Source organism: Acanthaster planci, linkage group LG05 (assembly GCF_054643075.1).
Source record: "Acanthaster planci isolate LZ-2023a linkage group LG05, COTS_SCS, whole genome shotgun sequence".
NCBI classification, from domain to species: Eukaryota; Metazoa; Echinodermata; class Asteroidea; order Valvatida; family Acanthasteridae; genus Acanthaster; species Acanthaster planci.
In genome coordinates, this window is record NC_141781.1 from 14,434,174 (window position 1) to 14,450,345 (window position 16,172).

The 16,172-nt window shown below is 41.2% G+C and overlaps 1 protein-coding gene across 9 annotated transcripts in view; it reads left to right on the forward strand.

Moving 5' to 3' along the window:
* Positions 1-16,172, forward strand: part of LOC110977288 (amyloid-beta A4 precursor protein-binding family A member 1-like) — a 75,634-nt gene that overhangs the window by 44,137 nt on the left and 15,325 nt on the right. For 6 of the 9 annotated variants that reach the window (XM_087136993.1, XM_087136988.1, XM_087136986.1 and 3 more), the window contains exons 2-5: positions 2,212-2,357; positions 7,573-7,641; positions 11,076-11,162; positions 13,452-13,643. In XM_087136993.1, coding sequence (XP_086993119.1) covers positions 2,212-2,357; positions 7,573-7,641; positions 11,076-11,162; positions 13,452-13,643 — 494 coding nt within the window. Of the gene's footprint in view, positions 1-2,211; positions 2,358-6,372; positions 6,400-7,572; positions 7,642-11,075; positions 11,163-13,451; positions 13,644-16,172 lie in introns of all 9 variants that reach the window. The other 3 variants (XM_087136989.1, XM_087136991.1, XM_087136995.1) reach the window with 2 other exon arrangements.

Genomic DNA, 16,172 nt, shown 5'->3' on the forward strand with positions numbered 1-16,172 from the left:
TAATCATTACAACAGGGTCTGAGTTTTCGTGAATACCACAGCTAGCTTCCACGACATTTTTTGTTATCAGAATCCTGTTTCTTTCCCGTTTGATTTGAAATTGGCTCGAGTCTTAAACTTAGATGTAACCATCGCGCAACATCACTCTATCCTTGTTTTTAGACTCTTTCCCATTTTTTGAGATTCTAAACAAAGTCTTGAGAATTAATTCTTCTGCAGCAGTTCTGTTCTCGTGTTTTTCTTCAACCCTTTTTATTTTCTTGTATTTTTATTGGGGGGGGTTTGTAAACATTGAAGGGGGAAGAGATTTTCATCGTGCGTTAGAAATCACCTGATGCAAAAACCTTGGCCTGCCCAAAAACCTTGGCTTGCCCCTGCCGCTAGAAATATCATAACATTTAATCACAGACAAGTAAAAGGTTTTTTTCTTTTTTCAAAAAAGGAAGAACAAAATTCTCACCTCACATGACATGGTCGGCCACTCGGGCATTCAGCAAGGTGTTAAAAAAAAAGATGCGGCCAGCTAGGCTGTCATTATGCGTAACACGTTCCTAGAGACTAATCATTTACATTTGCCTAAGCACAGCAGGGATGCTCGGCTTACAAGTAATTAATCCCTGTACGCCAGCAGCACTGGAATATTTTGACGTGGTGCTGGGTGTACATCAATTGAAATTGCTGGGGAAAAGGTGGCTGATTTTGACAAATAGAGTGAATCCAAATTTTGTTACTTGTAAGCTTCCTGTTTACTCATTCCCCCCCCCATTTTGGGGCGGGTAAATACCACTTTCAAATGACGTTTTGTAAGTTGTACATGTAATTTTGTATTTTGTAAGGGTATCAAAATTTCTGAAAATTGTTTTTAAATGAACATACAATCCATATAGCCAGTAACTGTAACAGGCCTTGATTGATATGAGAAGGATTAAGGACTGTTTGAGTCTAATAACAAATGCTCCTAAGTTCATGCAAAATGCATGTAAAAATGATCCAGTGTTGAATTGAATGTGGGAAAAGGGACGAACATGACATAATACACTCACAAAAGTGCATTCTGTGGCATTAAGACAGTGTGACAGAGTGCAATATCTTGTCATGGACAGCGTACAAAGTCTGTCTTTCTCTCCCTTTCAATCTGTCTTCATTCCCACAAATTGAATTCTGGCTTCCTGTTGAATGCTGCCGAGGGGATTAAGTCCTCACTCCCCCGTCCAGTCAGGCGGCAAACCCGCTTCAGAATCGTGACTCCTCATCCCCCGTCACACACCTGTAGTTGTCATATTCATCGGACAGCACTTTTCTGAGCGAGGTGAAAGCGTCCAAGCTGGCAATTTCTATCACTTAAGAACCCTCCCCGTTCAGAGGAGTATTAAAACCGAAGGTGGATTTGGAGGATGGGGTGAGGGAGTGGAGCCCAATGTAATTTTGAACTTTGACAGGACCAAAAAAGAGAACAGGAGAGAAATGAAGCCAAGATTTGAAAGCAGCTGTCAGACCCCCCAACCACGTATGGGCCTTCCTTTGCAATGTCTTGTTTCTTCAAAGCTTCAAATATCACTGATATAATGAGGTTTAAGAAAATTGACATTTCTATTTCGCCAAGTCACAGCGTGCTTAGATTGAATTGCCGTAATTAGCCCAAATTCTCCATGGATGAAGCGCATCTAGCACGTCTTTCATCACGCTTCGGTCTTGTTTGTCTGAGTCATGTTAATGTGTATATTATCTTGCCTTGACATTCTGGTCTGACTGCATCACCCAAGGACTATGCGAGGTGATTTCATGATTACATCTGGTCACGAATAGTGCCAAGTATTGCTGTTCCACAACCATATAGTGCTGCATATTTCTCTTTTAAAAAGCCACATGTTTAGTACTTCTGTCACATTTTTTCTTTGATCATTCTGACTTTGGATTCCTCAAGTTTTTCCATACCCTAATTAGATTTCATTGTAGCCCAGTCACAGTTCTCATTGTCTGGCACCCAGTCTTCTTTTGAATCATGTGTATGTGCACTAATACAATCTCAAATAGTCTCTGTACATGTAGGTCCATCTTGTTCTGTCCTTTACATCCATATGGTGGTGGGTTACCTAACGCATAATCCTGCAGTATTCCATACGCTTTCCTGCGGTTCTTCTTGTAATAGTTTTGTAAGTGGTAAACCTTTAGACTGACGTTTTTCTCTTTTTTGTTTTCTATGTGTGACAGCTCGTGGGCCACATGATGAAACAGCTCTCACCAAAGGTATCATCTACCCAGCTGCGTATCTGGGGTCAACGCAGCTGGTCACCACCAAGCAGCCCACCAAGAAAGTCCGCATGCAACAGGCGCAGGAGGCTGTCAACAGAATTAAGGTCAATATTCAACTGTAGTATGTGGTTGGCTAGCTGGTTGGTTGGCGGGTGGATGGGTAAGCTAGCTGGCTGGTTGGTGGGCTGTCTAGCTGGCTGGCTGGTTGGCGGGCAGGCTGGCAGGCTTGCTTTCTGGTTGACCAGTTGGTTGGCTAGATGACATGGTTTGGTGGGTTGGCTGACTTGTTGGCTTGCCGGCTAGCTTGCTAGTTGACCAGTTGGTACGGTTGGTGGGTGGGAGAGGGGGCTGGCTGGCTGACTGACTGACTGACTGACTAGTTGACTGGCTGGCTGGATACCTAGCTGGCTATTTTGGGTGGCTGAGTGGCTTGCTCGGTAGCTAGCAGACTGAACTATTTACTATTACTACAATTTACATGTAGATGGTAATCCGGCTGGCTGGCCAGAAGGCAGACCATTCATATCCAGCAAGCCATATATAGTCAGTGCATTGTTGAATTGCTGGCTGGCTGACTCGTTGGTTGGCTAACTGGCTTCCTAACCGACAGGTTGAGAGATGAGCTTTCAGCTACTCTGACATACATGTACGTAGATAGGCTTGGGTTTGTTAGGAACATTCAGGTGGGAATGCCACCTGTTGCCTGTTGGTTCCAGGAAAGCTGTTTAACATGTTCCCAGTAAGAGTAACTTTAAAACATCTGGTTTCCCAAAAGACTGATCCATGGAGCACTCTCCTATGGTATCTTGACCAATCACAGCAGTGATAGCAACACTGAAAGGTTTGACAGAAATCTGACGCGCATGTACACTTATTTGCCTTGGTATGCGCATTTGGAATATGCAGTGGAGCATCGGAGAAGTGCATATGTGCACCTGCACAGTGGGTACAGCTTGGAAGGATCTCCCTGTTGGCAGTGCTGATCTTTTCCAGAGTGTGTTTTATTGGGAACAGCTACGTAGAGTTCTCATTGTGACCACTGTGGGAACTTTTGCCTGAGACAAGACCGCACTCCTTAAAACCCTCCTTTTGCTGAAACCGTCAAAAACAGTCAAAAATTCCTTCCACTTGATTTTCCCTAGTACACAGACACATATGGGAAATTTGACTGATAGGACAACTATGTCAAGATTGTGTCTTTGCATAGGAGGGTTAAAGAAGTTTACCCCATTGGAACAGAGTGTTTTTGGCTCCTGAGAGTTTGAACACAGCAAATTAGGAGTAGTTAGCTGATTGGCCTTGGGTAATGAGAAAAGGGAAGACAGACATGGTGGGTACTTGTTTCTGTTTGTTTGGTTTTTTTTTCAGTTGTTTTGATGTACTTAAGTACTTATGTACTAATGTAAATGTTTTGGTGTCTCTACTGTGAGTGTAGCTTCTTTGTGGTTTTATTTGTGTGTGTATGTGTGTGTTTTTTTTACCTTTACCCTGTTTAATCAAGGAGAATGAGTCCACCAGAAATGCTCCACTAGATTATTTGGACCCAGAAGAGCAAATATTTATCGCGGCGAGCCACTAAGTGCGCAGGCATGTACTGCCAGGCAGAAGCCAAGCGTTCCGTCAATAGGCATGATTGATGGTACCAGATTGAGTCATTACAGCAAGGCATGCAATGTTCTGAACCCTATTCCCCCTCTCCTTTAGTAACAGCTCCTTATACCCATATCCACGTGCTCAGCTCTCTCCATCAAGTCATACGTACATGTGCGCGAACATGCAGGTCAAGAATTGGATGGGACAAGCATATGTTAATCATTAATGTGTAGATCAACTCATCTCCACAGCTGTTTCACGTTTGTACTTTCTTCTCTCTTTCTCTCAGGTTGTGATCATAAATTAACATAACTTTTCTCCATTTTAAACTATTGCAAACAGTATTCAGTTTCCCCTCGACACCTTTTCTGTCTTTCTCCCTTTGGTTCTCTGTACATGTGTTTATTGTAGGGATTTTCTCAAGGTTTTTATCGTCCATTTCTGTTTTTCATTGGTGGGTCTCAAGAAGTATCTTCTGGTGTCCTTGAAATAAACTCTAACATCTCCTGTCTTATGTCAAATTCATCTTGTGAAAAAGTGAATAGAAATGTGTCCTGAACATGGTAACCTAGTTGTGTCAATTACCCAGTTTACCAAGGTTGGAATTTGAGGAGGCCCTGCTTGAATAACCAAGCTGGCACTGACGATTTATGAGTTAATATATCTGCAGTGTATAAACTCTTCACTTTTTGAGCTACGAAGGTTCTGCAAGCATGGATTGCCTTGATAAACATTCTGTCGCCAATGTTACAAAAATACTGTCTTCTTAGTATTGAATTACAGGGACGGGCGTGCTTTTTATTTGAAATATTTCCTGATTCCGAGAAATTAAAGGGTCCATGTGATGATTTTTTTCCTAATGTGTTTGCACATCTATTTGATATCCTTGACTGATCAAGCGTAAAGAAAAAGTGCATTGTTTAAAACATTTCAAATTGTCCATGCTCTTCTGGACAACTGAGGGCGCTGTTGATGTGATGTCATCCAAGGAAGACACTGTTCAATTTGTAGGTTTTCTGTTTAGACTGTGAACCCAAATCTACTCACTGAAAACATTTCTGAGAAAATGTTGCTCATTGGCTCCCTGTCACAACAATGAATTATCCAAAAAAAAAGGAAATTTCAGACTGCAAGATTTCAAAAAAATTCAGCAGTTTCTGGGCATAAATCATTGCAGTACATTTGCTGTGGAATAACATTGCCATTTTGCTCACAAGTATGGAAATTTGTGTAAGCATAAAGCCAAAAACTCACCGAAATACCTATCAAAATTGCAATACAAAGTTTGAAAATAAGGTTAATAGAAGTGCAAAGGTGCATATTCAAGGTTGGAGCGAAAACATTTGCAGATCATGGACCTTCAGTGGGGCTGTCATTGTTACACATAGATATTTCATTCAGTGACATGTACCACATCATATGCATCCTGCATTGTGGAGAGGGGCCAGTGTCATGGAGGTATCTAACTGCAGAGAAAAATGTTGACCTAAGAACACAGGTTACTAGTCCAAAGTGGTGATGAGCATAAAGTTTTGTCGGATGAGTCACATGTATTCACATCATATGGCTTGTGTAACGAGAATTTTCTCTAAATATTGTTACGCTTAGAAGATCAATGAATTTGCTCCCAGAGTGCTTTTCTCAGAGTTGTAATGACACAAGTCAATGACTCGACTCGAGTCCTGACTCGATTTTTGGTGACCCGACTCGAGTCCCAACGGGTAAGTGACTCGACTTGAGTGTCTGCGACCAAATGACTTTACTCGAATCTTTCATGGAGACTCAACTCAAGTACAAGCTTATAAGACTAAAGTCTCAAAAAATTAAAAGGAAAATTTTAGTTTGCTAGATACCTGTCATCTTAATTTATTTTCAGTATGTCGAAATGAAAATTGTACAAAAATTTGTCACTCAAATTGATTCTAGCTCGGTACTTGACTAAACTACACAAAGTAACTGGACTCGATTTCTTCGCCTTAATGACTCAACTCGAGTCACAATGTTAAAAAGACTCGACTCGGGTTACCAAATTCAGTGACAACACTGGCCCCTCCGTGAATTTTTCTCTTGTGTTTTGCACACTGGTACAACCATCTCAGCCCACAGTGTATTTGTTTCTGCCATATGTAGACTCCTGAGAATTTAAAGTTCTGGGAACCACTGTGCCATTCCATTGAGGATGCATCATACATGTTTCAAAATCAAAGTTCTGGTCATGTTCACAATGGAAAACTTCTGAAGTTCCCTTCGCAGCCTTAACATTTTAGTTGTGGTAGATGTTGAATTGACTCTTACAAGTTTGGTCTCTGTTGATAATGATGCTAATTTTATTTCACTGCCATAACAATTCTTATATTCTCTTCAGACTCGCACGCGGTGGCGGGAACTGTGCTGTCAGTGTTGGATTGTACGAACGTTCAACTCTATCAAAGCTGTTAACAAAATTTAATGTTTCTTATATTTGTCTGTGAAGAAACTGATGTGATGTCTTCTTTTCTTACATCCCTACCTCCCCATGCTAAATAGACGCGTATTCGGAGAAGATGGAATAAGGTGGCGTTTTCCGAGCTCTCTGGATGTTTTGGTGTATAGTCTAAAAAAAGCTGCAATTCTTTTCTTTTTTTTTCTTTCTTGATGGTTTGTGATTGTGATGGTGGTGGTGATGGTGACACTTCACTTGTGGTTTTCCTTTCTACTTTTAGAATACTCTGAAAATTCCCACACATCCTGTGCTGTCAATGTGCTCTCTTTTGTTTCAGTGACTTTTTGTTTCAAGTCTGCTTTTTGGGTTGCTGTACTCGTTTTCAAAGTAATACTCCTCCGACAACAATTTCAAAATGGCATTTATATTGTAGCTCTTCCTTTGTTTAGTGTGCTGATATTTCTCTACTATGTTCTCGATGACTCTAAGGTGGATCCCCATATCAGTCTCTGGAGGTTTTGAATTGCTCAGAACCAGTTTGTTTTTTCCTTCATTTCTTCTTTTCCTGATAGGCACATTTCACTCTGTCCATTGCACGTACATGCATACCATAGGTTTTGAATGGAGTTTAATGTTTGCTATGTTGGTCAGTTGTGCATCATACCATGCCGCTTGAACATGTGACAATTTATGTCACCAACTGAGCAGATCATTTTTCCCACTATTATCAATGTACCAGTACGTTTGTGTATGTGTAGATGTTTACATGTTCATTCATTCTATGCATGTGAATGAATACTGGCCCCCTGCTCATTGTACCCTCATACAGCCCCTGATTACAGCAGATGCAGCGTTGTAGCCGTGGTTGAGACATCCACAAAGGTTCAGAACTTATAAAAGTGCACGGTATACAGTACATGTAACTGGCCAGAACTTCCTCCATTGCTGGTGGCTGTGAACCAGTTCGGTATTCCAACAGCGCCAGCCAGGTTTGTCCAAGGCCTGTCCTCTCAGCGCAACCCTGTGTAGATTTGTGCGCCTGCTTGTTGCCAAATGACTGTGCTTTGTTGAAATACCCAACTGGCTCATGCTGAATGTACATGTACACTGATCACTTGCAAGTGATGGCTCATTTTGCTAGTGGCTGTGGCTATTGATAATAACTGTTGCTAAGAGTCAAAGCCATAGCCACAGCCACACAGTAGGGAGTTGATATGCCAATACCATATATAGCTGTGCATGCTTGATACGTTAAAGTGATGTTTTCTGTGTGTTTGTTCCTTTTTTTGTGTGAATAATTGTAGTTATTTCATCAAATCCTGACACCCCAAGAAGAAGGGGCTGATACCGAGTTTGTGGTGAAAACGGCAATAGTGAGCCCAATTGATCTCTTTGCACAGTGTTTGCATCAAGGCATTTGGAACAGTTTCTTTCGTTCATTTTTTGCAAGGAAGATTTTACATGAACAGCCTTGCCCGAGATGCATGCAGTAAAACAGAATGGCCTGGGGAGAAAAAGATGAAGATTTGAAACAATTCATGCATTTGTTTGTCACACTTTGACTCGTGTCCAGTGATACGCTCCAGCATGTTGTCATATCATGTTGCAATTTTGCTTTCAACCGAAAGAAATGGAAGAGAGTTACCGTGCATAAAAAAGACATGGCTGTAATGCAGTGTACAATTACAAAGATCTGTCAAAGAGGGCGCATCTCAAGGTTCTAAAGCAACAGGATTACAAAAGGGGAATAATCAGTCTCTTCATTATCCAGAAATTATGAATTCTCCCAAATTTCAGTTTTTAGGGCTGATCATGTAGCTTCTCTAATTTCTGAAATAATTCCATCTAGTGTGAGAGAAAACTTGAGATTACTGTCAAAATGGCGGTAAAAACAAACCGTAAATGTAATGAACATAATGGGGTTTTTTCCCAGTGATTTATATGATCACTTTAAGAACAGTGCAATTTGGGCACCACCAGATACTTATTTTAACCCAGAATTGAAAATGTTTTTGTTTGTAGATCTTCATATCGCTTCTTTCTTAAGTCGAAGGGCAGGAATGACTTTTCATCTGTGTTTGTCAAAAATTCAAAACTATTGTATTCAATTGTTCAAATAACAAGCGTTATTTTTTTATATTAATCGTCACTTTGCATTACTGTCTCCCACATAAACACACTGATCGCTGTCACGATTCATCCAGATGTTTTTAGTACCACGTTTAGATTAATTCCATTTCTGTTTTCTCGAACCGGCTTCCCTCATGGGCCCTCCACTGCTCAGCGGTGACAATTACTGAAGAGGGCACCAGGGAAATCTTGAGAATGAAGATGGAAAAAAAAATTCATGATGCATTTGGCATTTGTGGACGCAGCATAATTGCCCATATGTGTTTGTGCATGTGCATGATGGCCCCCCAAAAGCTGAAGTGTTTCTCAGCCGTTGCTGGCTGTGGTTAATGGCATCCCAAATGTACTGAGTCATAACGACAGTGCATGCCTGCCTGACGCTGTGCTGGCAAATTGCTGTGGTAATATTGTGTTTTGCCTGTAGCACATTACTAATCAGGACTCATAGAACGCATTCATCTGGACTAGCCCAGTCATCTTCCGTTCATTAGTCTGTCTACCTGAAACACAATCAGGGGAAAGTTGTGGCAACAGACATAAATAATGTAGCTATCAGAAACTTTAGATAAACAGAAGCTGGAAATTTGCTGTTTTGCAGGGTTCATTTCATTTCCATGCAAAATGGAAGGATTTTTTTTTTTTTTGCAGAAACTACATGGAGAGTTGAACAGATCAGAGGGAAAATTGAGAATCAAAAGTCAGATGCAGGAAAGGCGATCATTTAACATTGGAAAACTGATACATGTATACAGTACTCTGAAAAAGTAATGGGGCGGATGTCCTTTGATGCACTTTTGGTCGTTTTCTAGGAAATTTGAAAACTGGATTGGCCTCAGGTTGTAAACGGCTTGCCAATAATGAGATGTTTGTTCTGTTTCTGGTGTGCATTTTAGAAACAAGTGAGCGTTGTGACTACCACACTTGGCCACAGTCAACCTAGAGCATTCTTAGCTTTTGCAGACAAAGTACATGTATATATTCCATCATTGCCTGTGCTGCATGTGTAATTTATCAGAGGCTGATGTAACATTTCAGACTATCAAGAAAAGGCAACTAGCAAACCAAATATAACAGCAAAACCTTAAAATTAGTAAAATGTATGTTGCTTTGGCTGGTTGGTGTGTAAAGGTTTGCTGTGAAATTAAGCTACTCAAAACGTTTTTCCCCTCCAAGTAATCCCTCGCCCCAAACAGCATTGAAACAGCTGAGGCTGAGCGGGGAAAGCAAACGTCAGGCATGACTCTCATGTGTCGCCCTACTAAACATTTTGATATCTTTTTGTATCTTTTTGATACTAACATGATAGACATTGGATACCCCTTCCTGTGGTGAAGCACATCTTTCATCCCAACCACTCTCCCCTAACTATGGCTGATGTAGTCACCATTACCACCACTACTGCCACATTCACTACCGTCACCACCACCACCTTTTCACCACCAGTCCACCACCACCTTATTTATCACTTTTATCTCAAATTATTTACACACAATCCAAAATCATGTTCATTTTGATGTAATAAGTTGACCGAACATTCGCCCACACTGCCCACGCTAGTGTCTACTAGAGTAGAAGCCATATGTTCAGATGTTTAATTTGACAAAGAAAGCATTTTCATGATTATTGATGACATATGTTACTTTTTTTGTCCTCTCTTTTTTTTTTTGGCTTATGCTCTCATGTTCAGATTGTTTTTAGTTTATTTTTAGCTGGTTTCAGGTAGCTTGATGTCGTCTTGCCTTGATAGGAAATCAGTCACCTTCTTCTTGTGATTCAGCACTTTTCAAACATGCTCGCACAAACTGATTGTAATTGTACAGTTTTTTAGGGGGGGCATTCATATAATGCACATTTTGTTAATTTTCATGTGGACTTACGGTAAATAACTATTTCATGGAAAATAATGGTTCTCTTTATATTGGACATTTAACATGTGCACTCAAAGTTCAGTACACCTGACAGTTAGGATGGCATTATTAACGCCCTGTATGCATGTACATGTATATGGAATATAAAATATAAGCAGCCTCTGTATTGACCACACATTACTTCACCCAAGTGTTGTTCAGTCACCTCACTACGTGTAGGGTCCTTGTCTTTTTTAAAATTTTTACCCACCAGCATACCCAAAAGTGATTCCTATGAAACAAACAGATAAAAGTGATGTGAGTAGCTATACTGTTGAACACCTGACCTGACATGTATCTCACAGTGCCAAATCATCGCCGAATTCAATGTCTTTGTTGATCAGTAAGTTAGGCATTAGTTTCAGTCTGTCCTGACTCCACACCAACCCTACATGCTAAGTCCTGACTCCACACCAACCCTACATGCTAAGTCATCACCTTACTGACAAGGGTCCTAGTTAAACAGTCAAGGAATACAACTCACTGTCCTCAAGGTTTTACTGGATTAAGTACCGTATTCATCGTAATGCGTAAGTTGCATTGTGCATGGCAGTACCAATTCTTTTTCCAATCAAGAGGTTTTCTTCAGATCGATATGATTTACCTAATGCATCTTGACGGTTATCAGGCTGGATGAGGAATTATCACCTTGAGGAATTCACTTTCCTCAGAGCACTGCAGGAGGCAACTTGACAGTGTGGTGCTGTATTTATTTTGTGCTATTTATTTGATCTGAGCCAACTTTTTTTTGTGTGTGGTCATGTTTCCAGGCCCCAGAAGGTGAGGAGCAGCCCAGCACAGAGGTGGACCTGTCTATCTCCAACGAGAAGATCAAAGTCCTCAATGCAGACACACAGGTCGGGTCCAAGTTCACTCTTGTAAAATGTCCAAGTTCACTGAAATGGTGAAAGACAATCTTCCAGGAAAAAAAAAAGTCGAGGATGGTTTCACCCTTGCCTCCCGGATTCCTTGAAATCCACCAGGATGTACAATGTAACAGAGAAATTTGGAGGATGGTATACAGCTATTGACTATTTTGAGTGGTGTTGTATAAATAGCCTTCTGAGGTGATCCATAGAGCAGTCTTATTTTTCCCGAGGCCAAGCTGAGGGAAAGTAGCATGATCCAGGGATCACCAAGGGAAGCTGATGCTAATGCCCAGTGAGTTAAAGCAGTCAGTATGTGTTTTCTAACACCTCTCCCACAGATTCTGCTCAATTTAAGCAATAACTGATTCATTTAACCTAAATACAACTAAAAATGTGCTTGTATTTGAATATGGAACGTGTTGAGATTTCAATAGCATTTTTCCACAGTGGCTCTGCATGAAATGGTTGAGCACAGCTCAGTATTACTAGCGCTTGAGAATGCCCTCAATGCCTACAACCATTTGCATACAGCACCACTTGTTACATGTATGGCACTTTGGTTGCTAGGGTACTTTTGTTGCTTCAGATATTGTACTCTTGGCCGTGCACAATAAGGTAGAAAACGAGCAAATGACTTGTGACCAGCTCGTTGCCAACAAGATGCTGCATCTGTGGGTGAGGTGTTATAAAAGAAGACAGACTCTAGTCACTGCTACTTTACACAAGACACTCTATTCCTTGCAAATTAAACAGAGAATGTGCCATTTGGTGTCTCCACAGTAGTGCTGCAGTTTGTCAGGATTAATGCAACTTAAGCCTGTCTCATACCTTAGCTGTGAACCGTTAAAGCAAGCACCCTCCGGTTGTGGCCCAACCGTACCAAATGAGCCACAAATCGCCAGAAGCAGCAAAGAAAACTTTCTGAATGGAAATCAATAGGAAATGTCGATGTTTTCTCCCACGTGCCATCTGCATTTATTAGCATGCCACTCTGAGTGACACAAAGAGCTGAGAAATTTCTCTCTGTTGCTTATGAAGACAAACACTTGAAAAGAATATCTGCTCGAGGCTCATTCTGTGGGGTGGGAGGGGGCGGGGCAGTCCAGTAACATTTATCACACCCTTTCAGCCACCTTGTGTTATTGCCGGTTTATCATAACTGAACCTCAGAACCGCCTGAATCTTCCACACAGCAACAACCAAAAAAAAAAAATGAGAGAATCCCAGTATTGAAGGACTGTGGGCAGATTGTGCCCACAGACGTACATAAATTGTAGAGAGGGTGACCAATTGGGTAGAAGAGCTGTCAAAGTGTTCCTCACCCGCTGTTTACTGTTCACATACGGCACCCACTGATGCTGAAGTTGGTAATCATCCACTTTGCACCCTCATTGAGTCGTGTGTTTATCTCACATCAGCACAGGTAAATGGCGCAGCAGTAATGGTTTTCAGGCCCATTCAGTAGGAAATTGGACATACATGTATACAGTGTGCCCCATCCATAGTTTTTCATGTTTGGTCATGGCAACAGTGCCTGCCTATTAGTCTTTCCATTTTTGCTTCCATCTTGAAAACATATTGAGACTGTGGAGTGATAAGGGAAAAATGGTATTTGTTGCAGTATCCCACCCTCTTTTCTGTTCTTTGAGCCCCATATTGCTTTGTATCACAAGATCTCACCCAACTTATAGTAAATGTGGAAACAAACTTAGTTAATGTGGAAAGAGCCGATAGTAGCTGGTATGTACATTCAGGGAGTTTTTTGTGTGCATTTGCAACTGGAAATGTCACACAAGATATCTTTTTATCCGCAACTCAGATTCAGCAAAGAAATGAAAAAACAAACAAAATTTCAATATCAGCCATGAGCAATGCAAATCACTTGACGTTTTTGGCTGGTAACCTAAAGCAGATGAGTTTTTCCACTAAACAGCAGGTTAAATTTTTTGCTTATTATGAAATACTAAAAATAACAGGGCTGCACCAAGTTTGCCTTTTAATACTTAGTTTTTTCTCTGTATTGGTTTATTAAGTTGTGTTTATCTTCATGAAACCCATTGAAACAGTCTTGAGGCAGCCAGGAGAGGATGGGGTTGTGAAAGGTACCAACATGGCACTTATCATATTTTGAAAATAAATTCTTCAAATGGTTTCAGTGTTGGGCCCGTTTTTGTGTTTAGCTTCTCTTTGGCATCAGGCCCAGATATGAATCATCAGTTGTTTGTCTGTGCCTCCACAAATAGGGGTAATTTTGGGAATCTTTTGTTCATTGGACAGGAGACGATGATGGACCACCCCCTGAAGACGATCTCCTACATCGCGGACATCGGCAACATTGTGGTCATCATGGCCAGACGGCGAGTGACCAGGACGCTGGACGAAGCCATGGAGGACAGCGGCATGATGGTGGACTCGGAGGGCAGACGACAGCCCCGCAAGATCATCTGCCATGTCTTTGAGACTGAGGACGTGAGTAGAGCTCCTACCTGACGTCTTAAAACATACATCCCACGGCAAGTTCAGGTGCAAAGTTTACTCATTCATTTCACTAGACCACTAGTCAAAAGCATGGGAAGCAACATGCTAACATCAGACGGAAACGTTGCATTAAGAAGTACATGTAGGCGCGACACTCGAAGTATCCATACACGAGAGAGCATTGGAACGTCTCTGAAAAAATTGCCATTAGAAATGCATGTGGTGCAACATTTCTGCCCTAATGTGCATACATTTTTGGTCACCGTAAAGCTTGGCATAAAACAAATCAGCATCTGAGCTTGCTCTAGAGTTAGAGGCTCCCTTTTCCTAAATGCTTTTCTATATTTAGTCCACTGATTGCTTGTGTCCAGATCTTGCGTTCCTCTCATTTTCTTTTTGATAGGACCTGTTGATAGCTCCCCGCAGTATTGTGATTGAGTACTTTCTGTCATCAAGTACTGATCAGCTTATTGAAAATGCCACATGAGAAACACTGACAGTAGATAAGAAATCAACTTAGCAGTAGAGAAAAAACAATAAAAATTATAAGACTCTGGACAATTGAAAATACTTTTATTTTGGGAATGAGAAGGGAAGTGGATTAGATGATTCACATGATACTCAGTTTTTTACCTTAACAGAAAAGAGAGATAAAAACAGCGGAAATGAGTCGTGTAGTTGTTTCCCCAGTGTTTGGATGAACTACTTTTAGTGTCTGTTGGCTACAAGGCAGCTGCTATTTCAATTTGGTCTCCTCCAAGCATTCTCTTGGCGGCTTCATTTGAAACAAACACCTGTTCAAACACAGCCTGTGGCCAGTGTCTCCATCAAGGGCTGCAAGAATTTTCTCCTTTAACCAGTTTCCTTTTTTTTTCCCCCACTGGACCTGTTGTGTTAGAGTGTAAACACGAATGTCCTGCAACATGCTGTCACAACAGAGATGCGCCCAAGTTGTCAACAGAGAGAATATTGGCCCAGAAACTGGAAAGTGATAGTGTGTCATCTTGAGAGTGATGTTGTCCACCTGAGTAGGATTGCATTGCAGTAATTTTGGCTTGTGTGGGCTTGCCAAGAATTGTATTATACTGACGCTGGTTTCCTTTCTTTTGGCCATGCAGTTCTATCATGAAAGAAATATTATTTCAGCTTTGTACAGTACAGCCCATGCAGCTATTGAGACAGATCAAAGTACTGTCATTTTCAGAAGATAAGCCGTGGCTTATATGTTGATTCTCACTCTGAAAAATGTCTCTGCGGCTTATACCCCGGGCAGCTTACACGGCAAACTTTAAAGGATAAAATCAGTCACAAAAGCCGAACCCGTAGCCACGCATACCACATGCAGGTGGCGCAGTCATGTTTTTGATGGTTCCCGATTACATCTGAAAACTTGAATCTCAGAGGATAAATAAAAATTTGACTTGTCCAGATTTCGAGTTAACAGAATTCCCTGAGTCACGGAGTCACAAAACACATCCATGAAATATGTACGTAATCTTAAAGTCTATGGTGTTCTACCTACCCAAGCAGTCGCTACATATCCAAATTTCCCATGCGCGTATAGCCATTCGCTGAAAAGACTTAATCGTCCAAGGTGCCCCTTGACCTGCCACTATGCGCTGCAGTCACGCCACCATGTTTGTCCTTCTTTTCTCAGTGCCGTATCACAACTGACGTGTCTCTAGACATCTTTGAGTTTTTCGAGTTCCGTTTTCTCTACACAGTCCTGTGTTGACTTGAGTCATCCGGTCGTCTTTCCTGAATGAACTTTTACCTTGTGTGATTTTAATCACGTTTTTTTTTTATTGTTTTATTAACCTAAAGATTTCTTTCTACTATTATACAAAATTCAACCACTTCAATAGTGTACCTTCATGTGATAGAACTGTCATCTTTTCGCTGATCGTATTCAGCGTGATATGCCAGGGTTTTTCCACGTGGGTTTACCGATGACAACACTTTCTGTCATCATGTGGTTATCAGAAAGAGTCAGCGATTGGATTGTCCATGAATGGGTCTGTGGTAGCAGTCAGGCTAGCCTGAAAACAGGGTTTGAACAATCGCGGTAGTGCATGCAATGCGTGTGTGTGACATGCCACGTGCAGCATGCATTCAACACATGCGGTTCCATACGATGATTCGTACAAGGGGTTGCGGCAAATTTTTCATATCTGAAGCGATTTGGCATCACAGAAACCTTGAGATAACCAGATGTATTGCAGTGGACAGTTACAGAGGTATTTTTTTTTATATAAAAGCCTATTCTTTTGGCAAGAAATAGCTGGCCTACGAGATAAAATGATCTTTCGACTACTGGACAAAGGGCAAGAACTGATGCATGGCCTGTGCAGGACCACCATCCAGCCCACAAAAGTATTAAATTTGAGGACTTAAAACTCACTTTTTATGGTGACATTCATTCGCCTTTTGCCTGCATTTTTTAGGACTGTTCATGCTGTATTGGCACTTCAGCACACAGCTCAATGAACTTTGTGGCTCTATTGTCAGCACTGTGGTGCG